This window comes from Sciurus vulgaris (genome assembly GCF_902686455.1).
Source record: "Sciurus vulgaris genome assembly, chromosome: 3".
NCBI classification, from domain to species: Eukaryota; Metazoa; Chordata; class Mammalia; order Rodentia; family Sciuridae; genus Sciurus; species Sciurus vulgaris.
The window spans coordinates 37,351,036-37,376,921 of record NC_136463.1 but is presented as its reverse complement, the minus strand read 5'-3'; the positions used below and the strand labels follow the sequence as shown (position 1 = coordinate 37,376,921).

General features: G+C 36.0%; 1 protein-coding gene across 2 annotated transcripts in view; it reads right to left on the bottom strand.

Moving 5' to 3' along the window:
- USP32 (ubiquitin specific peptidase 32) overlaps positions 1–25,886 on the bottom strand; it is a 190,808-nt gene that overhangs the window by 15,730 nt on the left and 149,192 nt on the right. For both annotated transcript variants that reach the window (XM_079131344.1, XM_079131345.1), the window contains exons 22-27: positions 24,697–24,870; positions 23,805–23,979; positions 23,200–23,351; positions 21,667–21,778; positions 19,835–20,046; positions 6,757–6,941 (exon numbers count right to left, since the gene is read on the bottom strand). In XM_079131344.1, coding sequence (XP_078987470.1) covers positions 6,757–6,941; positions 19,835–20,046; positions 21,667–21,778; positions 23,200–23,351; positions 23,805–23,979; positions 24,697–24,870 — 1,010 coding nt within the window. The remainder of the gene's footprint in view (positions 1–6,756; positions 6,942–19,834; positions 20,047–21,666; positions 21,779–23,199; positions 23,352–23,804; positions 23,980–24,696; positions 24,871–25,886) is intronic.

Here is a 25,886-nt window from a genome sequence, read left to right as displayed (position 1 = left end):
TAGCATAATGTTTTTGAACTCCATCTATGTTGCAAAATGTGTCAGTGCTTCATTTATATTGGTGCCAAATAATATTCCATTGTATATATACTGCTATTGCTTATCCATTCACCTGCTGATAAACACTAGGATAGTTTTTACCTTTTGGTTACTGTGACTTGCTACATTTATTTGATGGAAATCAGAGGGATTTTATAATTTTATCTATAAATATTTCCAGAAGATAAACTCCTGTTATTTTTAAAATGGCTAATTAGATCATTCTCTTCAAGTCATCCAACCTCCATTCATTCATTCATTCATTCAACCTTCACTAAAACAGCTTTCACAAAGGTCACCAAAGACTGACATTTTATGAAATGTAGTAGCAGTTTTTAGTCCTTTTCTTACTCAACTTCTCTGATTTGAAACAACTGATCATGGTTTCCTTGAAATACTTTCTTCACTTAACTTTTGGTTACCTGCTCATTTCTGGTCTCCCCCGCCCCGCCCCATTACTGGCCGCTATTTCTCCTTTCTCTTTTCAACCTCTAAATGTTGGAATGCATCAGGAAGTTAGATCTTAGGCATCTGATTGTTTAACTCTTGCTCTTTTAAATAGTCTTGTCTCAGGGATTTAAATTCCAACTATTTGTTTGGTGACACCTATATATCTCCAGCAAAAGACTGTAGATTTTCTTCTTTCTCCTTATTGAAAAAATTTGTTTTTATTTTCTTTACTTTTCTTGCTCTCTTTTCCTTTTGTTTACCTGTTCCCTCAGAGTCTCTTTCTCCCTTTTTTACATGCTAACATCCAATTTCGTTTGATTACTCTCTCACCCTTTCTATTATCTAGAACATCTGTATATTCTTTTCTTATCCCAGTAACAGCCACATTCTACATCCCTCTGCATCCTCTTTGTCCTGCATCAGAAACTGCAGACCTTATTGCAAATCTGTTTGCTTTACTGAAGATAATATTTGAACTCATTCTATCTATTATGACAATTTTGTTAATCCTCATAGGGGCTATTTGGTCTAGGATTGCATACTGTCTGAATTGGGCACTGCTAATGTTGATCTCCCCCTTAAAGAAAAGGTTTAGGAAACCTATAGGGCCACTATAAGCCTATAGGGGGGAATCTGCAATACCCCAGATCTACACTGCTAAGGGGAAGATACATGAGAAACATGAAAAAACAAGGGAAGAAAATGATCCAAACAAATCTGGATTCTATATTAAAAGAATCCAATGACACTATGGTGGAGGAAATGTCAGAAATGGACTTCAGATTATACATGATTAAAATGATTCGCGAAGCAAAGGATGAGATAAGAGAGCAAATGCAGGCAATGAATGATAATACCAATAAGCAGTTGAAAGAGCAACTGCAGGAAGAAAAAGATCATTTCAACAAAGAGAGATTCTTAAAAAAAAGAAAACACACACACACACACACACACACACACACACAAACGGAAATCCTTGAAATGAAGGAAACAATAAACCAAATTAAAAAACTCGTTGGAAAGAATCACCAAAAGACTAGACCACTTGGAAGACAGAACCTCAGACAATGAAGACAAAATATTTAATCTTGAAAATAAAGTTGCCCAAACAGAGAAGATGGTAAGAAATCATGAACAGAATCTCCAAGAATTATGGGACATCATGAAAAGACCAAATTTAAGAATTATTGGGATTAAGGAAGGCACACAGATACAAACCAAAGGAATGAACAACCTATTCAATGAAATAATCAGAAAATTTCCCAAACGTGAAGAATGAAATGGAAAATCAAATACAAGAGGCTTAGAGAACACCAAATGCACAAAATCACAACAGAGCCACACCAAGGCACATTATAATGAAAATGCCTAACATTCAAAATAAAGATAGGATTTTGAAGGCCGCAAGAGAAAAGCATCAGATTACATATAGGGGGAAACCAATATGGATAGCAGCTGACTTCTCAACCCAGACTCTAAAAGCTAGAAGGGCTTGGAATAACGTATTTCAAGCTCTGAAAGAACATGGTTGCCAACCAAGAATCCTATACCCAGCAAAACTAACCTTCAGATGTGAAGATGAAATCAAATCCTTCCATGATAAACAAACGTTAAAAGAATTTACAAATAGAAAGCCTGAGCTACAGAATATTCTCAACAAAATATTCCATGAGGAGGAAATGAAAAACAATAATGTAGGTCAGCAAAGGGAGGAACTACCTTAGAGAAAAACCACTCGAAGGAGAAACCAAGCCAACATAAAAACCAAAAATAAGCCAAATGACTGGGAATACAAATCATACCTCAATAATAACCCTGAACATTAATGGTCTAAACTCATCAATTAAAAGACGCAGACTGGCAGAATGGATTAAAAAGAAAGACCCAACAATATGCTGCCTGCAAGAGAGTCATCTCATAGAAAAAGACATCCACAGGCTAAAGGTGAAAGGATGGGAAAAAACCTACCATGAACATGGACTCAGTAAAAAAAGTGGGGGTTTCCATCCTTATATCAGATAAAGTGGACTTCAAGCCAAAGTTAGTCAGAAGGGATAAAGGAGGACATTTCATACTGCTTAAGGGAACCATAAATCAGGAAGACGTAACGATACTAAATATTTATGCCCCAAATAATGGTGTATCCATGTACATCAAACAAATCCTTCTCAATTTCAGGAATCACACAGACCACAGCACAATAATTGTGGGTGATTTTAATGCACCACTGTCACCACTAGATAGATCTTCCAAACAAAAACCAACCAAAGAAACCATAATACTCAATAACACAATCAATAACCTAGACTTAATAGACATATATAGAATATTCCATCAAGGAGCGGATTCACTTTCTTCTCAGCAGCACATGGAACCTGCTCGAAAATAGACCATATGTTATGTCACAAAGCAGCCCTTAGGAAATGCAAAAAAATAGAGATACTGCCTTGTATTCTATCAGATCATAACGGACTGAGAATAGAAATCAATGACAAAATAAAAAACAGAAATTACTCCAACACCTGGAGACTAAATAATATGCTATTGAATGAAACATGGATAACAGAAAACATCAGGGAGGAGATAAAAAAATTCTTAGAAGTCAATGAGAATGATGATACAACGTATCAAAATCTCTGGGACACTATGAAAGTGGTACTCAGAGGAAAATTCATTGCATGGAGTGCATTCCAGAAAAGAATGAAAAGTCAACAACTAAATGACCTAACATTACAGCTCAAAGCCCTGGAAAAAGAAGAACAGAATAACAGCAAAAGTAGTAGAAGACAGGAAATAATTAAAATCAGAGTTGAAATCAATGAAACTGAAACAAAAGAAACTATTCAAAAAATTGACAAAACTAAAAATTGGTTCTTTGAGAAAGTAAACAAAATAGACAAACCCTTAGCCACACTACCAAAGAGAAGGAGAGAGAAGACTCAAATTGCTAAAAAGATGATGCAAAAGGAAATATCACGACAGACACCCCTGAGATACAGAACATAGTGAGAAGCTACTTTGAAAATCTGTACTCCAACAAAATAGAAACTAATGAAGACATTGACAAATTTCTAGAGACATATGCTCCTCCCAAACTAAACCAGGAGGACATACACAATTTAAGCAGATCAATATCAAGCAATGAAATAGAAGAAGCCATTAAAAACCTACCATCCTAGAAAAGCCCAGGACCAGATGGATTCTCAGCAGAGTTCTACAAGACCTTCAAAGAAGAACTCATTCCAATACTTCTCAAAGTATTCCAGGAAACAGAAAAGGAGGGTACCCTACTGAACTCATTCTATGAAGCTAATATCACCCTCATACCCAAACCAGGAAAAGACACATCAAGGAAAGAAAATTTTAGACCAATATCCTTGATGAATATAGATGCAAAGATCCTTAACAAAATATTGGCAAACCGTATCCAAAAACATATTAAGAAAATTGTGCACCACGATCAAGTGGGGTTCATCCCTGGAATGCAAGGATGGTTCAACATTTGTAAATCAATAAATGTAATCCATCATGTCAATAGACTTAAGGAGAAGAATCATATGGTTATTTCAATTGACGCAGAAAAAGCGTTTGACAAAATAAAACACCCCTTCATGCTCAAAACACTAGAAAACATAGGGATAGTAGGAACATACCTGAACATTGTAAAGGCTGTTTATGCTAAGCCCATGGCCAACATCATTCTTAATGGAGAAAAACTGAAACCATTCCCTTTAAAACCGGGAACAAGACAGGGATGTCCTCTTTTACCACTTCTATTCAACATTGTCCTCAAAACTCTAGCCAGAGCAATTAGGCAGACTAAAGAAATTAAAGGGATTCGAACAGGAAAAGAGGAACTTAAGCTGTCACTATTTGCGGATGACATGATTCTATATTTAGAGGATCCAAAAACCTCCTCCAGAAAACTTCTAGACCTCATCAATGAATTCAGCAAAATAGCAGGCTATAAAATCAACACGCATAAATCTAAAGCATTTTTATATGCAAGCGACAAAACAGCTGAAAGGGAAATGAGGAAAACAACTCCATTTGCAATAGCCTCAAAAAAAAGAAAATACTTGGGCATCAATCTAACCAAAGAGGTAAAAGATCTCTACAATAAAAACTACAAAACATTGAAGAAAGAAATTAAGGAAGACCTTAGAAGATGGAAAGATCTCCCATGTTCTTGGATAGGCAGAATTAATATTGTCAAAATGACCATAATACCGAAAGTGTTATACAGATTCAATGCAATTCCAATTAAAATCCAATGATGTACCTTACAGAAATAGAGCAAGCAATCATGAAATTCATCTGGAAGAATAAGAAACCCAGAATAGCTAAAGCAATCCTTAGCAGGAAGAGTAAAGCAAGGGGTATTGCAATACCAGAACTTCAACTATACTACAAAGCAACAGTAATAAAACGGCATGGTATTGGCACCAAAAAAGACAGGTGGATCAACGGTACAGAATAGAGGACACAGACACAAATCCAAATAAATACAATTTTCTAATACTAGACAAAGGTGCCAAAAATATGCAATGGACAAAAGATAGCCTCTTCAACAAATGGTGCTGGGAAAACTGGAAATCCATATGCAACGGAATGAAACTAAACCCCTATCTCTCACCCTGCACAAAAATCAACTCACAATGGATCAAGGACCTTGAAATCAGACCAGAGACCCTGCATCTTATAGAAGAAAAAGTAGGTCCAAATCTTCACCTTGTTGGCTAAGGATCAGACTTCCTTAACAGGACTCCCATAGCACAAGAAATAAAAGCAAGAATCAATAACTGGGATAGATTCAAACTAAATAGCTTTCTCTCAGCAAAGGAAACTATCAGCAATGTGAAGAGAGAGCCTACAGAGTGGGAGAATACCTTTGCCACTCATACTTCAGATAGAGCACTAATTTCCAGAATATATAAAGAACTCAAAAAACTCTACACCAAGAATACAGATGACCCAATCATCAAATGGGCTAAGGATATGAACAGACGCTTCACAGAAGAAGATCTACAAGCAATCAACAAACATATGAAAAAATGTTCACCATCTTTAGTAATAAGAGAAATGCAAATCAAAACTACACTAAGATTCCATCTTAGAATTCCCAATTAGAATGGTGATTATCAAGAATATAAGCAACAATAGGTGTTGGAGAGGATGTAGGGAAAAAGGTACACTCATACATTGCTGGTGGGAATGCAAATTAGTGCAGCCACTCTGGAAAGCAGTGTGGAGATTCCTTAGAAAACTTGGAATGGACACACCATTTGACCCAGCTATCCCACTCCTTGGCCTACACCCAAAGGACTTAAAATCAGCATACTACAGAGATACAGCCACATCAATGTTCATAGCTGCTCAATTCACAATAGCCAGATTGTGGAACCAACCTAGATGTCCTTCAATTGATGAATGGATAAAGAAACTGTGGTATATATATACAATGGAATATTACTCAGCCATAAAGAATGATAAAATTATGGCATTTGCAGGCAAATGGATGAAATTGGAGAATATCATGCTAAGTGAGATAAGCCAATCTCAAAAAACCAAAGGACGAATGATCTCACTGATAGGCAGATGATGACACATAATGGGGGGGTGGGAGGGGGTAAGTATGGAGGCAGGAGGGACTGTATAGAGGGAAAAGAGGGGTGGGAGGGTGGGGGGGAGAAAAAAAATAACAGAATGAATCAAACCTCATTACCCTATGTGAATGTATGATTATGCAAATGGTATGCTGTTACTCCATGTATAAACAGAAACAACATGTATCCCATTTGTTTACAATAAAAATAAACTTAAATAAATAAAATAAAAAAATTTAAAAAATGACATAGTATGAAAATTATCCAACTGAATCACATATTATGGCATGAAACTTTTTCATAGTTCATGTATAGATACATACAATATTACTCCCATTCTGAATTTCAAAGATAATTGAGACAATACATATTTCCTAGTGAATTCATACTCTTTACTTTTGCAATAACAGAAGTCAAGGATATTGCCTGAAGCATTAGCAGGTAAATGAAAGAATTATTAGACACTGGAATATCTATGTGACAAAAGGAAGCTGCATAGTTTCTTTTACTCAAAAGATCAGGTTTACTTAAATGCTATCTGAATGGTTCTTCCAAGAGTGACTTAACTTGACATGGAAAGTCCTTTGTACCCTACGAATTCACATAAATTATTCTTTTATAGTTTGGAACCCACAAGTCCAGGCTAATCCCCTGAACTTACCAATCCTGAGCATGGTTACTAGCTTCCTGAGGTGGAAGAGGACTGGCTAAACGAGATACTTGAATCCAAACTGCATCATATAGATCTTTCTTCCGAGTGTGCACAGTACATGGAACGATCAGTGGCATTCCAAAGAGGCTGGGGCGATTCTTCTGAGATGACAGGAAATACAATTCTGTTCTCATCTATGTGTACAAATAAGAGAAGAGAGTGAAAACACAGGCCTCTGATTCTTCCAAGTTTGCCAATAACATCCATTACTACCCATTTTCAACTTAATTACTATCACAATCTTCTTTCATGGAACCATCTTTAAAAAATATGCAGTGATATTTAAGGTGGAGTTATTGAAGGGTAGTGGTATTGCCAATTTCAGTTACATATCAAAATTGGAGTTCAGTATTTAATATTTTCAATCTATAGTTTTCGCTGATAAACATTTGTCACATATACTAAACCTATGTAAAAACTGGCAACAGCTTCATAGCTGAAGGCCTTTGAACAATTAAAACTCATTCTTTCTCTAGAAAGTTTGCCAATAAATAAAAATGTCCCTCAAAATGTAATTTTCTAAGAATAAGCTGTTGATAGTGGTTGTTAAAGAAGCAATCCCCAATTCCTGGAATTTCTGAAAGCCAATTGTTAGTTTATAACAACTGATTCACCCTGCTAAAAGCAACAAAGTGACTTCATTCTTGTTTTTTAAATATAGAATAAAAAGGTCAAAATTTTAAAAATCTGCTTTATGTTAAAGAGGTTCTGATAACATTCCTTAATACAGGATGAATATACTTTCCAAAAATGCCTGGAACCAGAAGTCTTTCAGATGCCAGATCTTATAGATTTTTAAATATTTGCATTTAACTTTATCAGGAAAGCATCCTTAATCTGGAAATTTTCATATTAGGGATGATTAGCCCACATATATGCATACCTACCATAAAAATTTGACTGGAAATGACTTCTTAATAAATCAGAAGTTTAGAATAACAGAATGGATGGTGGGAGGTCAAGATTATTCAAAAAGCTGCTGAGTACTCAGACGTTTAATTATTTTAAAAGAATGGTCTTTATGAAATAGTTAGAAAAGCTAAATCAATAACTTATAAACACATGAATGATTAGCTAGTTTCTAACTAAAAAGACCTTTTTAAAAAAATAATTTTATTTATTCATTTTTATGTGGTGCTGAAGATAGAACCCAGTGCCTCACGCATGCCAGGCAAGCACTTCTACCACTGAACCACAACCCCAGCCCAAGACCTTTTTAATTTCAGATTCACAAGCATTTTATTTTGACATTATTCATTTAAGCTTTGCTAAACACAAAACATTAAGACCTGATTTCATCTATCAATTTTGTTGTAAGACTCCAAGGAACCTAGACAGTTCAGTTCAAATATATTTTAAAATAAGAAACTTAGTGAAGCCACAGTCATGTGTTCCTTATAATCACAGCTATTTCGGAGGCTGAGACAGGAGGATCACAAGCAGGAGGCCAGTCTGGGCAATTCAGCAAGATCTTGTCTCAAAAGAAAACCCACAAAGCCTAGTGCAGTGGTACATGCCTGTAATCACAGCAATTTGGGAGGCTGAGGCAAGATGATTGCAAATTCAAAACCAGCTTCAGCAATTTAGCAAGACCTTGTTTCAAAAAATAAAAAAATAGAAAGGATGTGGCTCAGTGATAAAGAACTCCTGGGTTCAATTCCTAGCACCAAAAATGAAAACCCCATACAATTTTCATCCTCTAATAGGCAACTTATCCCAGTGCCCTAGGGCCCACATCTACTAAGTTCTTCCCAGGAGAATTTCTACACCCAGTTCTACTGAACCAGGAATTTTCTTCTTGTTCTTTCCTCAGAATTTTTTCTCCCCTCTGAAAAAACTCAACTTGCTTGAACTCTGCCAAGTTTTTGCCCTATTTCTGTACTTGATTACACTGCCTTTTTCCAGTTTTCATTCTTTTTAGACTTATCTACTTTTTTCTTCCTTTTTTCTTGAAGCTGACTCATCATTTAGTTATTATGTCAGTGTACTGTCTTCCCCCTCTCCTATTTCTCAATATTGACTATTCCTCTTCTGTTACTACCCTGCAGAAAAAAAAACAGGAAAAAAATTATTTTCAAAGCAATTCAACTATGATTTCAAAAGGGTATGAATGGCAGTCATGAAACAAAGAAGAAATGACAAATTCAAATTTTATTTTACTTTCTTTTGTTTTGTTTGCAGTACTGGGGATGGAAATCAGGGCCTCACACATGCTAGGTAAGCACCCTACCATGGAACTACCTACATTTCCAGCCCTTTTAAACAATTTTATTATGAGACAGGGTTTTGCTAATTTGCCCAGGCTGGCCTTGAATTTGCTATCCTCCTGCCTCAGCACTCTGAGGAGCTGGGATTACAGGCAAATGCACTGTGCCAGGATCAAGTAGTATTTTAAAAAGAAGAAATTAAAAGGTATGGTCATATACTGAATATGAAGTTTTAGAAGAGAAGGAAAAAATAATCTAAGAATGCTCTCAGGTTTTAGACTTGAGCATGAAAGAATGGTGTTATCATTCACCAAAATAGTGGAAAAAGGGAGTTGACTTATGACAGAGACAGTATAATAAATTTTAGGCATTACCAAAAGTAACTTGCTAGATCATGAAGGAAACTACTTATAATAAGGACTAACCAATGATGCAAATTTAGAGCTGACAATGAGTTTATGGTTCAATGATTGTTCAATAAACAAATACTAAATATCACTGTATGTTTTTCAAGGTTTTATTTTTTAAAAATAATCATATAATTCATATTCTTTTGTGTCTAGATTTTTTATTAACATTATGAGATTATGGTGATATAATTAAAATTTATTTTCATTGATGCATAATATCCTATTATATGAATATAGATCAACTGCCTTATTCTTTCAACCACTAATAGACATTTAACACTTTCATTTTGTCTTTTCAGTTTGGATTATTGCTGATAATGTTGCCATGAATATTTCTGTACACATTTCCTGATGCACATACCTGTTGGGTAGATATCCAGGGGTGGAAATGGTTAGCTTAAACAAGAAAATTATTTTCCAAAGCAGCTTTATTAATTTACATTCTCATAGAGGTATGACTGTTTCTGTTGCTCCATTATCCTTACCGATAGGTTTTAATTTTAGCTACTGTGGTGGGTTAGTTATTCCAGTGGTTTTATATTTTCCTGATTACTAAGGTGGCTGATCGTTTTTCTTTCTTCTCCAAGGGTCCCTTTTTCACTCTCTTAACGATGTCTTCTGATGGAACTAATGGTCTCCATTTTAATGAAGTCCAATTTATCAATCTTTTCCTTTATGATTAATATTTTCTGTGTCCAATTTAAATGGTCTTTCCCTATACCGGCAGTATGAATATATTCACCTTTATCATCTTCTAAGGGCCATTTTATTGTTTTCAGAATTAGTTCTATAGTCCACCTATATATATGTTAGGTGGTGCTGAGGATCGAACCCAGTGCCTCACACATGCAAGGCAAGCACTTTACCACTGAGTCACCCCAGCCCTTCAGATAGATTTATGACAAGAAATAGGTAAAGAAGTTTCATATGGACATCCAATTGTCCCAAGCACCATTTACTGAGAAAAATCTCTTTCTCTCACTGCACTACAAAGCCATCTTTGTTATAAATCAAGTGTTCATACATTGTGAACCTGTTTTTGAGTTCTCTATTTTATTTCAATGATCTATTTTTTTTTTCATAGCAACATCACATTGTTGTTAAGTACCATCTTTAAAAAACAAATCTTGGTATCTGCTGTTCAACTTTTCTTTAAGAGTGTGGTGGCTACCAGGCACAGTGGCGCAAGCCTGTAATCCTAGCAGCTCAGGAAGCTGAGGCAGGGGAAGCACAAATTCAAAGCCAGTCTCAGCAATTTAGGAAGATCCAGTCTCAAAATAAAAAAATAAAATGGGCAGGGGATGTGGTTCAATGGTTAAGTGCTTCTGGGTTCAATCTCTTATACAAAGAAGCAAAACAAAATAAAACAAAAAAAAAAAACTGTCTTGGCTACACTTGGCACTATTTCCATGTGAGAATCAGTTTATTAAGTCATACATACATAAGCATACATACATGCACAGCTGGGATTATAGATGTGCGCCATTGCACCTGGCAGAACTATTTTTTTAAAAATACTATCTTCTGATCCATGAACATCAGTTTTTACTTCAAAGATTTAAGTTCTTTAATATATATTAATATTTTATTGTTTTCTATATAGATGTCATGTATATCATTTATAAAAATTTTCCGATATCTGTGGGATCCAAGATGGCAGACTAGAGGGAGGCTGTGTTCCTTGTCACTCCGTAACTCTGGTTTCAAGCAGAGGATATCTGTTTCTTGGTGAGGCAGTTTTTGCTGCATATCTATCCCCTGCTGTTTACCCCATTTGTCTGCCGTGATCACCCGCAGTCTGCCAGCATATCGACGTCTTTTTGAGTGCTGATTGCTCACTGTCAGGCGCTATCTTCCGCCATTTGCCTGCCTCTCGCCTGTCCATCGCCTGCCTTACACCTATCCATCCCCCACGGCCCAAGATTCACCTCCGGATCGTCTGACAACAGTTAGCAAACTGATTGCTGACCGCCAGGGGTGCACCAGCTGCCTGCTGTTGCCTGGAAGTTCACTGTCACAGTACCTGCAGGTTTGGTTACACGTGGCTGCCGCCATTTTGAGACAAAAGCCAGGACCCTAGGATCCCTGGCCTGACTGACTGAGCCCTGTATCAAGGATCCCTCAGCCTGATCGATCACTCCCTGCCTCCAGGGCCCTCACATGGACTGACTGCTCCCTGCCGCCAGGACCCCCAGACCGACTGACTGCGCCCTATCACTGGGACCCCAGACCAACTGATTGCACCCTGCCTCCGGGATCCCACAACCACACCAACATGCCCCACCTCCAGGACCCCTACCTGACAAACTACACCCCGCCTCCAGGACTTCCAGCTGACCACATCCACACCCCGCGAGGTGCAGCTCCCCACTTGCCAACACATTTGGAAGCCAGAGCGGCCATCTTGGATAATCATGGAAGCCACAGCTCCAATCTTTAGGTGGGGCAAATCCCATCCTGAGACTCCTGCTGGAGGCTTGAAGTTCATTGTCAGGTATCTCTCATGCATCAGGCTACTGAAGACTGGGAGGTTTGAATACTATATGACTGTTATACTGTAGATTTTCTTTTTTCTCCTTATTGAACAATTTTAAGTTTTTATTTCTTTACTTTTCTTGCTCTCTTTTCCTTTTGTTTACCTGTTCCCTCAGAGTTTCTTTCTCCCTTTTTGCATGCTAACAACCAATTTCTTTTGATTATACTCTCACCCTCTCTATTATCTAGAACATCTGTATATTCTTTTCTTATCCCATTAAGAGCTACATCCTACATCCCTCTGCATCCTCTTTGTCCTGCATCAGAAACTGCAGACCTTATTGCAAATCTGTTTGTTATACTGAAGATAATAATTGAACTCATTCTGTTTATTATGACATTATTGTTAATGTCCTCATAGGAGCTATTTGGTCTAGGATTGCATACTGTCTGAATTGGGCACTGCTAATGTTGATCTCCCCCTTAAAGAAAAGGTTTAGGAAACCTATAGGGCCACTATAAGCCTATAGGGGGGAATCTGCAATACCCCAGATCTACACTGCTAAGGGGAAGATACATGAGAAACATGAAAAAACAAGGGAAGAAAATGATCCAAACAAATCTGGATTCTATATTAAAAGAATCCAATGACACTATGGTGGAGGAAATGTCAGAAATGGACTTCAGATTATACATGATTAAAATGATTCGCGAAGCAAAGGATGAGATAAGAGAGCAAATGCAGGCAATGAATGATAATACCAATAAGCAGTTGAAAGAGCAACTGCAGGAAGAAAAAGATCATTTCAACAAAGAGAGATTCTTAAAAAAAAGAAAACACACACACACACACACACACACACACACACAAACGGAAATCCTTGAAATGAAGGAAACAATAAACCAAATTAAAAAACTCGTTGGAAAGAATCACCAAAAGACTAGACCACTTGGAAGACAGAACCTCAGACAATGAAGACAAAATATTTAATCTTGAAAATAAAGTTGCCCAAACAGAGAAGATGGTAAGAAATCATGAACAGAATCTCCAAGAATTATGGGACATCATGAAAAGACCAAATTTAAGAATTATTGGGATTAAGGAAGGCACACAGATACAAACCAAAGGAATGAACAACCTATTCAATGAAATAATCAGAAAATTTCCCAAACGTGAAGAATGAAATGGAAAATCAAATACAAGAGGCTTAGAGAACACCAAATGCACAAAATCACAACAGAGCCACACCAAGGCACATTATAATGAAAATGCCTAACATTCAAAATAAAGATAGGATTTTGAAGGCCGCAAGAGAAAAGCATCAGATTACATATAGGGGGAAACCAATATGGATAGCAGCTGACTTCTCAACCCAGACTCTAAAAGCTAGAAGGGCTTGGAATAACGTATTTCAAGCTCTGAAAGAACATGGTTGCCAACCAAGAATCCTATACCCAGCAAAACTAACCTTCAGATGTGAAGATGAAATCAAATCCTTCCATGATAAACAAATGTTAAAAGAATTTACAAATAGAAAGCTGAGCTACACAGAATGTTCTCAACAAAATATTCCGTGAGGAGGAAATGAAAAACAATAATGTAGGTCAGCAAAGGGAGGAACCATCTTAGAGAAAAATCCACTCAAAGGAGAAACCAAGCCTAGTTAAAAAACCAAAAATAAGCCCAAATGACTGGGAATACAAATCATATCTCAATAATAACCCTGAACATTAATGGCCTAAACTCATCAATCAAAAGACGCAGACTGGCAGAATGGATTAAAAAGAAAGACCCAACAATATGCTGCCTGCAAGAGAGTCATCTCATAGAAAAAGACATCCACAGGCTAAAGGTGAAAGGATGGGAAAAAACCTACCATGAACATGGACTCAGTAAAAAAAGTGGGGGTTTCCATCCTTATATCAGATAAAGTGGACTTCAAGCCAAAGTTAGTCAGAAGGGATAAAAGGAGGACATTTCATAGTGCTTAAGGGAACCATAAATCAGGAAGACGTAACGATACTAAATATTTATGCCCCAAACAATGGTGCATCCATGTACATCAAACAAATCCTTCTCAATTTCAGGAATCAAATAGACCACAAACTAACACACTGCTGTCATCATTGGATAGATCTTCCAAACAAAAACCAACCAAAGAAACCATAATACTCAATAACACAATCAATAACCTAGACTTAATAGACATATATAGAATATTCCATCAAGGAGCGGATTCACTTTCTTCTCAGCAGCACATGGAACCTGCTCGAAAATAGACCATACGTTATGCCACAAAGCAGCCCTTAGGAAATGCAAAAAATAGAGATACTTCCTTGTGTTCTATCAGATCAAAATGCAATTAGAGTAGAAATCAATGACAAAATAAAAAACAGAAATTACTCCAACACCTGGAGACTAAATAATATGCTATTGAATGAAACATGGATAACAGAAAACATCAGGGAGGAGATAAAAAAATTCTTAGAGGCCAATGAAAACGACAATACAACATATCAAAATCTCTGGGACACTATGAAAGTGGTACTAAGAGGAAAATTCATTGCATGGAGCGCATTCAAGAGAAGAATGAAAAGTCAACAACTAAATGACCTAACATTATAGCTCAAAGCCCTAGAAAAAGAACAGAAAAGAGGGGTGGGAGGAAAAAATAACAGAATCAATCAAACATCTTTACCCTATGTAAATGTATGATTACAAAAATGGTATGCTGTTACTCCATGTACAAACAGAAACAACATGTATCCCATTTGTGTACAACAAAAATAAATTTAAAAAATTTTGAAATGTAAAAAATAAAACAATTATTCTTGAAAAAAAAAAGAACAGAATAACAGCAAAAGTAGTAGAAGACAGGAAATAATTAAAATCAGAGTTGAAATCAATGAAATTGAAACAAAAGAAACAATTCAGAAAATTGACAAAACAAAAAGTTGGTTCTTTGAAAAAGTAAACAAAATAGACAAACCTTTAGCCACACTAACAAAGAGAAGGAGAGAGAAGACTCAAATTACTAAAATTCGTGATGAAAAAGGAAATATCACGACAGACATCCCTGAGATACAGAACATAATGAGAAGCTACTTTGAAAATCTGTACTCCAACGAAATAGAAACTACCGAAGACACTGACAAATTTCCAGAGACATATGCTCCTCCCAAACTGAACCAGGAGGACATACACAATTTAAACAGATCAATATCAAGCAATGAAATAGAAGAAGCCATTAAAAACCTACCATCCTAGAAAAGCCCAGGACCAGACGGATTCTCAGCTTCTCAGCTGAGTTCTAAAGACCTTCAAAGAAGAACTCATTCCAATACTTCTCAAAGTATTCCAGGAAATAGAAAAGGAGGGTACCCTACCAAACTCATTCTATGAAACTAATATCACCCTCATACTCAAACCAGGCAAGGACACATCAAGGAAAGAAAATTTTGGACCAATATCCTTGATGAATATAGATGCAAAGATCCTTAACAAAATATTGGCAAACCGTATCCAAAAACATATTCAGAAAACTGTGCACAAAGATCAAGTGGGGTTCATCCCTCGAATGCAAGGATGGTTTAACATCCATAAATCAATAAATGTAATCCATCATGTCTATACACTTAAGGAGAAGAATCATATGGTTATTTCAATTGACAGAGAAAAAGCGTTCAACAAAATACAACACCCCTTCATGCTCAAAACACTAGAAAAAATAGGGATAGTAGGAACATACCTGAACATTGTAAAGGCTATTTATGCTAAGCCCATGGCCAACATCATTCTTAATGGAGAAATACTAAAAGCATTCCCTTTAAAAACGAGAACAAGACAGGGATGTCCTCTTTCACCACTTCTATTCAACATTGTCCTCGAAACTCTAGCCAGAGCAATTAGACAGACTAAAGAAATTAAAGGGATACGAATAGGAAAAGAGGAACTTAAGCTGTCACTATTTGCGGATGACATGATTCTATACTTAGAGGATCCAAGAAACTCCTCCAGAAAACTTCTAGACCTCATCAATGAATTCAGCAAAACAGCAGGCTATAAAATCAACACGCATAAATCTAAAGCTTTTTTTTTTTTTTTTGCGGTGCTGGGGATTGAACCCAGGGCCTCATGCTTGCAAGGCAAGCACTCTACCAACTGAGCTATATCTCCAGCCCTCTAAAGCATTTTTATACACAAGCAATGAAACATCTGAAAGGAAAATGAGGGAAAACATCTCCATTTGCAATAGCCTCAAAAAAAATAAAATATTTGGGAATCAATCTAACCAAAGAGGTAAAAGATCTCTACAATGAAAACTACAAAACATTGAAGAAAGAAATTGAGGAAGACCTTAGAAGATTGAAAGATCTCCCATGTTCTTGGACAGGCAGAATTAATATTGTCAAAATGGCCATAATACCAAAAGTGCTATACAGATTCAATGCAATTCCAATTAAAATCCCAATGATGTACCTTACAGAAATAGAGCAAGCAATCATGAAATTCATCTGGAAGAATAAGAAACCCAGAATAGCTAAAGCAATACTTAGCAGGAAGAGTAAAGCAGGGGGTATCACAATACCAGAACTTCAACTATACTACAAAGCAACAGTAATAAAAATGGCATGGTATTGGCACCAAAAAAGACAGGTGGATCAATGGTACAGAATAGAGGACATGGACACAAACCCAAATAAACACAATTTTCTAATACTAGACAAAGGTGCCAAAAATATGCAATGGACAAAAGATAGCCTCTTCAACAAATGGTGCTGGGAAAACTGGAAATCCATATGCAACAGAATGAAACTAAACCCCTATCTCTCACCCTGCACAAAAATCAACTCACAATGGATCAAGGACCTTGGAATCAGACCAGAGACCCTTTATCTAATAGAAGAAAAAGTAGGTCCAAATCTTCAACATGTCAGCTTAGGATCAGACTTCCTTAACAGGACTCCCATAGCACAAGAAGTAAAAGCAAGAATCAATAACTGGGATACATTCAACCTAAAAGGCTTTCTCTCAGCAAAGGAAACTATCAGCAATGCGAAGAGAGAACCTACAGAGTGGGAGAAAATCTTTGCCACGCATATTTCAGATAGAGCACTAATTTCCAGAATATATAAAGAACTCAGAAAACTCCACACCAAGAATACAAATAACCCAATCAACAAATGGGCTAAGGAAATGAACAGATACTTCACAGAAGAAGATCTACAAGCAATCAACAGATATATGAAAAAATGTTCAACATCTCTAGTAATAAGAGAAATGCACCCCCATTACAATGGCGATTATCAAGAATACAAGCAACAATAGGTGCTGGTGAGTTTGTGGGGAAAATGGTACACTCATACATTGTTGGTGGGGTTGTAAATTAGTGTAGCCACTCTGGAAAAGAGTGTAGAGATTCCTTAGAAAGCTTGGAATGGAACCACCATTTGACCCAGCTATCCCACTCCTTGGCCTATACCCAAAGGACTTAAAATCAGCATATTACAGAAATGCAGCCACCTCAATTGTTCACAGCTGCTTAATTTACAATAGCCAGATTGTGGAGCCAACATAGATATCCTTCAATTGATGAATGGATAAAGAAACTGTGGTATATATATATACAATGGAATATTACTCAGCCATAAAGAATGATAAAATTATGGCATTTGCAGGCAAATAGATGAAATTGGAGAATATCATGCTAAGTGAGATAAGCCAATCTCAAAAAACCAAAGGACGAATGATCTCACTGATAAGCGGATGATGACACATAGTGGGGGGTGAGAGGGGGGCAAAAATGGAGGAAGGAGGGACTATGTAGAGGGAAAAGAGGGGTGGGAGGGGTGGGGGAAGGAAAAAATAACAATCAATCAAATACCATTACTCTATGCCTTTACTTCATGTACAAACAGAAACAACATGTATCCCATTTGTTTACAATAAAAATAAATTTAAAAAATTTTTCCTAGGTACTTAATTATTTTTTGGTACTCAACTTTCATAATACTATGATAAAAATATCTGGAGAGGGTGAATGGTGGCCCCTCCAAAGATATATTCACATTCTAAACCCTGGAATCGGTAAATTCAACCTCATTTGGCAAAAAGGGTTTTTGCAGATGTAATTAAGATGAGGATCTCAAAATTTTCTATTATTTCAATAGGTCCTAAATCCAATGCCAAGTATCCTTAAGAGAAAAGAAGATAGCAAAGGAAAAGGCCATATGAAAAGGGAGAAATTGCAGTTATGCAGCAAGTCATAAACTAAGGAATGCCTGGAGTCAGAGGTTGAAAAAGACAAGGAAACATTCTGTTAGAGCCTCTGGAAGGAGCACAGCTACCAATTCCTTGATTTTAGAGATCTTGCACAGAAACCGAAAACTTCTATTATAGTAAGTCACCAAGTTGGTGGTAATTTGTTACAGCAGTCCCAGGAAATTAATATAGTGCCTCTTCTTTGTTTTAAAAAAATTCATTTTTCTTATCATAGAAGTGATATACTTGATACTTTTTTCTTTTTCTTCCTTTCTTCTTTTCTTTGGTGGTGTTGGGGATGTGCTCAGTATACTAATTAAGCATGTACTATACTTAACCTTTTTATATTGACTTTATACACTCTTACAAAGCTTAATTCATTGGCTTTTTAAGTGAGTAGGGAATAGTATTTTTCATCCAGTAAACATAATAAATAAGATGGGAATGAAAAAAAAATAGAGGGTTTTCTTTTATTCAGTGCTGGGGATTGAACCCAGGGCCTTCGAGGCAAGCACTCTACCAACTGAGCCATATCCCCTGCCCCTAGAATGAGTTTTTAAATAGAGATCAGGTAACTAATGGATCTTAAGACATTACTTAGCAGCCAAATTCCTTTATTTTTATAAAATTAGGCCACTAAAAGTCCAAAGAGTTAACTGGGGTTATGGCTCAGGGGTAGAGTGTTTGCTTAGCACATGTGAGGTACTGGGTTTGATCCTCAGCATCACATAAAAATAAACAGAGAAGATAAAGGTAATGTATCTATCTATAAGTAAAAATATATTAAAAAAAATAAAATAAAGTCCAAAGAGCTCAATTGGCTATCTAGTGGCAGAGAGAGTACTAAAACACAGGTCCTAGCCCAGTGCCCCTTTTATTGTATCAAGTTCTCCTATAAACTATAACTATCTTTTTCATTTTTTTTTTATAGAATTTAACCTTCATTTTTTAATTTATTTGCTTTTTATGTGGTACTGAGGATCAAACTTAGTGCCTCACCAGTGCCAGGCAAGTGCTCTACCACTGAGCTACAATTCCAGTCCCACTCATTTTTTTGTGGGCGGTAATGGGGATTGACCCAGGGGCGCTCTATCATCAAGCTACATCCCAGCCCTTTTTTAAAAATTTTTGAGACAGGGTCTTAAGTTGCTGCTTTGAACTTGTGATTCTTCTGACTCTGCCACTTGAACTGCTGGGATTCAGCCTCTTATCTACTGATTAGTTTTCAAATCTTTTTTTTTTTTTTAAATCAGAGAGTCAGCCTTTAATGAAGAAATTAGCTTATCAATGAATTATGAAAAACTTATCAAAGAATATTCTCAGGTTTTTTTTTTAAAAAGCAAAACGATATTTAAAAGACTTTATCCAAAGGCATTCACATTTAAATGGCCAAGAAGATGTACATGCCTATGAAGATAATGAACACATAGGTGATACAAATTTTAAAAAAGTAGTACTCAGAAGCACTGGCTATCCTGGTGCCTTTTAATATATAAGAGAGGAATGCATTGCATACATTAACATGTGATACTAAATCCCAGCTCTGATTACGTACATTAGTATAAACATCATACAGAAGATGTGTTTAATGAAGATGGTGTAAAGACAGAAAAAGGCTGTTTCACAAGTGACACTGACAAGACCAACAGTAAGTTGCCCAACATTTGACTAACCATTTTTCGGTGGATTGCAATGATGTATCCTGTAAAGGGATTGTCAGGAAGAGATGGCAAATGGCCATTCACCATTCCATTTGTAAAGTTCTTCTCAGTTACACATGGCACAACAGTGTTTGGCATTCCATTAGGGATGAATATAGGTCGAGTCAGGTCCCCATTGGTAGTCAGGGTGAACATTCCATTTGTAGATGGGGAAGAGGAGAAATCTGTAAATTCAAAGATATGTGCAGCATCATCAGCTTATGCTATCTTCATCTTTGCTCTTTTCTCAAGTATTCTGAGGACCTGGACAGTATAGTCTCTTTTAACATAAGATAGAAAGAAATCATAGCTCAAATAAGAATTCTAGATTTATTGGAAGATTTTAATTTCAGACTTTGCTTTGAAACTCACTTCGATGATTAAATGACAAAGCAAGAATAACTTAACAGGAAACCTGTTAAGTAGAATTCTTGAACAAATCTATATGAACACCATGTTGTGGCACACAGTTCTACCACTTGTTTTCTTTTTCCTCTGCTCTAAAATTCTACACTCCTCTAAAACTGCTAGGTCTAATCTGGCTTCTAAACAGAAATTGCTTTTAAAATTTAAATCTAAATCAAATTAAAAATATATTTCTTCTGTCTCACTAGTCACATTTCAAGCGCTCAAAAGTCCATGTAACTGGTAAATATGTATAGGAAAGAAAAGTTCATAGAAAGTTTCCATTATTATTACAGGGTTCTACTGTCTCTAAATAAAAATCAATATTATGCTAGGCAGGGTAACACACACTTGTAAACCCAGCAATCTGGAGGGCTGAGGCAGGAGTATAATAAATTCAAGGCCAGCTTCAGTGACTAGTGAGACCCTAAGCAACTTAGTGAGACCCTGTCTCACAAAATAAAAAGGACTAGGGATGTAGCTCAGTGGTTAAGATCCCCTGGGTTAAATCACTAGTAGCACAAAAATGATAAGCAACATTAAATCATCTACTAACTCATTATCAGTAGTATCTACTACATGCCAGTGAGAGGAGCCTGATTCCTATGAAACTTTTATAGGTAGAGTATTACACTAATTATAAGCAGTATAAAGAAGAACAAGGCATATTAATGGCCAAAAAAACTGACTGACCCATATTCAATCACATTCAATAACTGGACTGCTTCCTTTTCAGCTAAACTTATTGCTAATGTTTTCTGGTAATATGTTCCTCTCAAACCATGGGTCACCATGTTGGTACTGAGTAAAAATATTAAAAGAGATATGAATGCCAATGATATATGAGCTAGTAGCCACCTACCTAACTTAGTCACATGGGTTTTCTGAATTTTGGGTTCCTCATTTATAAAAGAAATCACTAAAGTTTCTTTTGGGTTCAAAAATTCTTTTGCTCTAAGTAGAAGGAGGTTAAAAGGAAGGGAAGAGGGATGGGAAAAGGGAGGAAAGGTAGAATAAATTTAACAAATCACATTATGTGCATATATAAATATACCACAGGGAATTTCACCTATAGGTGTGTGTGGAAAGCGCCAATAAAGGATGAATAAATGGATGAGCAATGGGAGGATCTGTGGAGGGGAAGGGAGATGGAGGGAAGGAAGGGGGAAGGGGGAAGTGGGGAAGAATGGGGAATGAAATGGAACAGATCAAATCCCATGGATGTATGATTTTGTTGGGACGAATCAAGCTACTATGTATATCTACAGTGCTCTAATCAAAAGAAATTAAAAATTCTTTTGCTCTAATATCCTTAGCATAACAAATACAAAAAAAGATGACAACTCTTAAAACAGTATTCAAAGGTGAGGTCACAAGAAGGGGCTCTAGTTTTATCTTACCTGTCTGTACTGGACTAGAAACTGAAACTGGAGATGCAGGGATGGGAATTTCAAATGCACACAAAAATCCACTCACGGAGAGTCGTACTTTTTGGTTGTCCTGAGGAAAGTTCTGGGGGTGGGGAGGGGGGGAGATAAAAAAAAAGCAAAAGGAGAAGGAAGGGATGTTTCAGACAAAATGGAAAAATTATCTCTCATCTATTTGAAGAGAATGTCTGTCTTAGGAATTTCAGTGGTAAAACAAATAAGAGAACTGAATAACTTCTTCACTAACTAAAAGATGTATACTGGATAACATAATTGAAACCCACCTCACAGCCAAAGAAAATCATTTTCCCTTTTTAGAAAGAAAAAAGTATGTTGTGTATGCTTAACTTCCTACATTGTGTCTTTTTGTTTCAAGAATATAAACCCAAAATCCTCACAGAGATCTCACTTTTTAAGTTATACATGAAGAAAAATGTCAGTGAGGTAGGGTTTTATTCAGAAACCTCAAGGACAACTTAAAGAACTTTAATGGAAGAAGCATATAGGGTAGACAATATATTAGACTATTTCCCCAACTGATATGCAGGAAACATGATTGTGTCAATTTGTCTTTACTTTCTAATTTCTTAGCATTTTGAAAGGTAAAGCATATAGTTTTCCCTTAGTGTTTTTAGGGGATTGGTTCTAGGACTCATTGCAGACACCAAAATCAGCAAATGCAAGCATACTTTAAATCATCTTTAGATTATTGGTAATACAACATAACAATTATGTAAATAGTTGTTATAGTGTATTATTTAGGGAATAATGATAAGAAAAAAAGTCTGTACGTGATCAGTTTAAATATGATAGTTTTTCTTCAAGTGTTTTTCATCCATGGTGGGTTGAGTCAGGGGATGCAGAACCCTCAGACACAGGGCTGTTTATTCATAAATACACAATCATAAGTAACAAAATAACCTAGGAAGAATTCCAGTAATAGTGGTATTATAGAAGGGCTATTGTTGTAGTTCCAACAGTTGCAGGGGAGAGCCTATATTATAATGACTCAGCTAGATCAATTCATATGGATAGCCTTAGGTATTTTCCTTCTTTAAAAACACCACTCCCAGGGGAATGAAGGTTTGTGGCTCAGTGGTGGAGCACTTGCCTAGCACATGTGAGACCCCGGGTTCGATCCTCAGCACCACAAAAAAATAAAATAAAGGTACTGTGTCTACCTACAACTAAAACAAAAATATTAAAAAACAAAACAAATAAAAAAATCCGCCACCATCAGTGACTTGGGAGTCTGAGGAAGGAGAATAGCAAATTTAGGGCCATAGGTAACTTAGCAAAACCCTGTCTTGAAATAAAAAATAGAAAGAGCTGGGAATGTGACTTAGTAGTTAAGCACCCCTGGGTTCAATCTCCAATACCAAAAACAAAACAACCCCCCCATATCTACCATGGCCATTTAACATAATAATTAATTGATAATAATGGAGAAAACTAAACTCTGATGGATGGAATCAAAGGTTTCCTAGAAAGAGTAATTAATATTACCTTTATGTTGGAACCATGTACTTCTGCAAGAAGGATTTGTTCTGATTTAAGTCCACAGAGATCACTCAGCTGTTTTTTTAAACCTGTATACTTTTCATCCATATTCAGTCTTAGTCCATATCTTATAGGGGTAGTACCGTCCAACTTAATTACTAGTAAAGAGAAAAGATATTTTATAAGTAAAATCCAAGTTACACTCAAAGTCTTATACACTGTAAGCAGATATATCTGACTTGCAAATAGCAAACAACTCAGTCTAGAATTGTATTATATATGTAAATACTAAGGTAGTACTTAAGAATAATAGTAGGAAAATTAAGATTTTTAAATGTTCATCTTATATGTAAGTATGAGCAGCTCTGCAATATTTCAAAGTTTCTGGCATGTCCAAACAAAACAATCAATGGATGCACAAATAGGCCCAGGTTCCATGTCTTTCAAATCCCAAATCATACTTGAATGTAGATTGTTAGATTATAACATGCTGACTACTGATCTTTATGAGAACTCACTATAGACAAGTAAGTATAATTACAAATTTAGGCTGTGTGTGTACAAAGTAGAAGAAATGGAGTCAAATAATATTTTAGATCTTTGTGACCCACCTGTTATTTCTAAGTGCATATAACTGTCCATTGGTAGTGGCAAAGACAAAAAATTGAAAGGGTCAAATCGGACACTTATATGCCCACATGTTTTGCATTTGACTTGGGATCTTAGTTGCCCATGGAACAAATCCACAACAATTGATCTATTTCTTCTCAGATGGTTGTCCCAGGCCTACCAAGGAGAGAGATACAAATCTGTTTTTCATCCCAAAATTCAAAAGATAAGATTTCTACATAAATCCAAAAGCACTAAGTATACTGCATTTAAAGGTCAAGAACATAATCCTTAAGCTTCATTTAAAACAGAATAGTTATCTGCCTATAAATTTATAATCCAGATTTGTAATTTAAAATGTATTGTCTACTGAAGGAATAGAGAATAGAATTATTTTTTCTGACTAGTCTGTAAAATATTAAAGGGGCTGGGGCTATATGTGTAAGGTCCTGGGTTCACTCCTTAGCATCATAAGTATGTATGTAAGTAAGTGAGTAAATTCATATGAAAAAATCTTAATTTTCATTTGTTCCTAACTCTGGTAACAGCATTAAGTATTAGAGTTCTTTGTCCATAAGAAGCAGATAAAACACAGCTATCAGTCACTGTATATGTTATTTTAGCAATTATTATAACGCTTTAAGTTCTACTGGATAATCATTGCTATCCCATCCCATAAAGTTAATAATGTGAAATAGCAATATTTTTCTATTTTCATTAAATGTTTTTGTGTCACTATTACTACATAATAATGAAGCAGAGAAAATAAATTATTTTGTTCTCAGTAAAATTATGGTTACAGAACATTTTAGTTTGCATTTAAGTGGTGCCACACATATTTGTGACTAGAACATTTAATCTGTTGTTTACAACAGACACTCAAAATGGACAAACCTCTGCAGCTACTTCCCAGTCTGGTCGTCCATCACTGTCCTTCAGCTCCACATATGGCTTCTCATGGACTCGGTTGAGATCCTCATGAAGACCATCCAAAAGAAAAGCCAGAAGTTCCTGGGAGTCTTGCTGCTGAAACCCATTAAACCTGGGAGCATATTTTGCTATGGTCCACTATAAATATGAGGAGTAACACACATTATTTCCTACCCCATGTCCTAAAATTCAATCAGAGACATCATAAAAAGTAAAGCACAGTATTTCATCTGCCTGTATTTCAGCAACTGTTTTTATTTGTTCTCTTTATATATGAGAGTAGAATCTATTTTGATGTATTTATATAAGAATGAAATTTTTGGGGGGGAGTTACTGGGGAATGAACTCAGGGGCACTCAATCACTAAGCCACATCCCCAGCACTATTTTGTACTTTATGTAGAGGGATGCTTAGCACATTGCTTTTGCAGAGGCTGGCTTTGAACTCTTCCTGTCTCAGCCTCCAGAGCTGCTGAGATTACAGGTGTGTGTCACTCACCTGGCCATGAAATTTATAGTATTCTAATTAGGATCCCAGTCTTGTGGATGTACATGAGGGTTAGACTCACTGTGGTGGGCAAACTGAGCTCTTAAGGCCCACAGATGCTATTTAATACAGAAATGGTAAAGGAGAATTTGCTCAGAATGAAAGATACCCTAGACTATTTTCTTTCAGTTACCTTTTCTGGTCTTACATTCTTTTATTATTAGAGGCAAAACAACATAGTATAACTACTATGTTAAGACTTTCAAACTGGTAACTATGGGCAAACTATTTAATCATTTTGTGTTTTAGTTTCCTGGGCCATAAAATGGGGATTAAAACAGGACATTATAGAATTATTCAGAGAATTAAATGAGTTAATACATATAAATTAAAATAATACCTAGCAAATGATAAGCAAAATTTTAGCTATCATGATTTTTAATTTTTAACTTTAAAACATTTTTTATCCTTTAAATTAATAATTCTAAATTCACTAAAATCCACTAAATCGGGTGTTAACCTAAAATCCATATTCATTAATTACATTTATTTACGCTCCTTTTTCTATTCTACAGATACAACTAATTAGCTTAGTAGTACTGAAACTGTATAGGGTATAATTAACTAGGCTCTGAGATCAATCTTGCAGTTAGAGTACTGCTAATAGT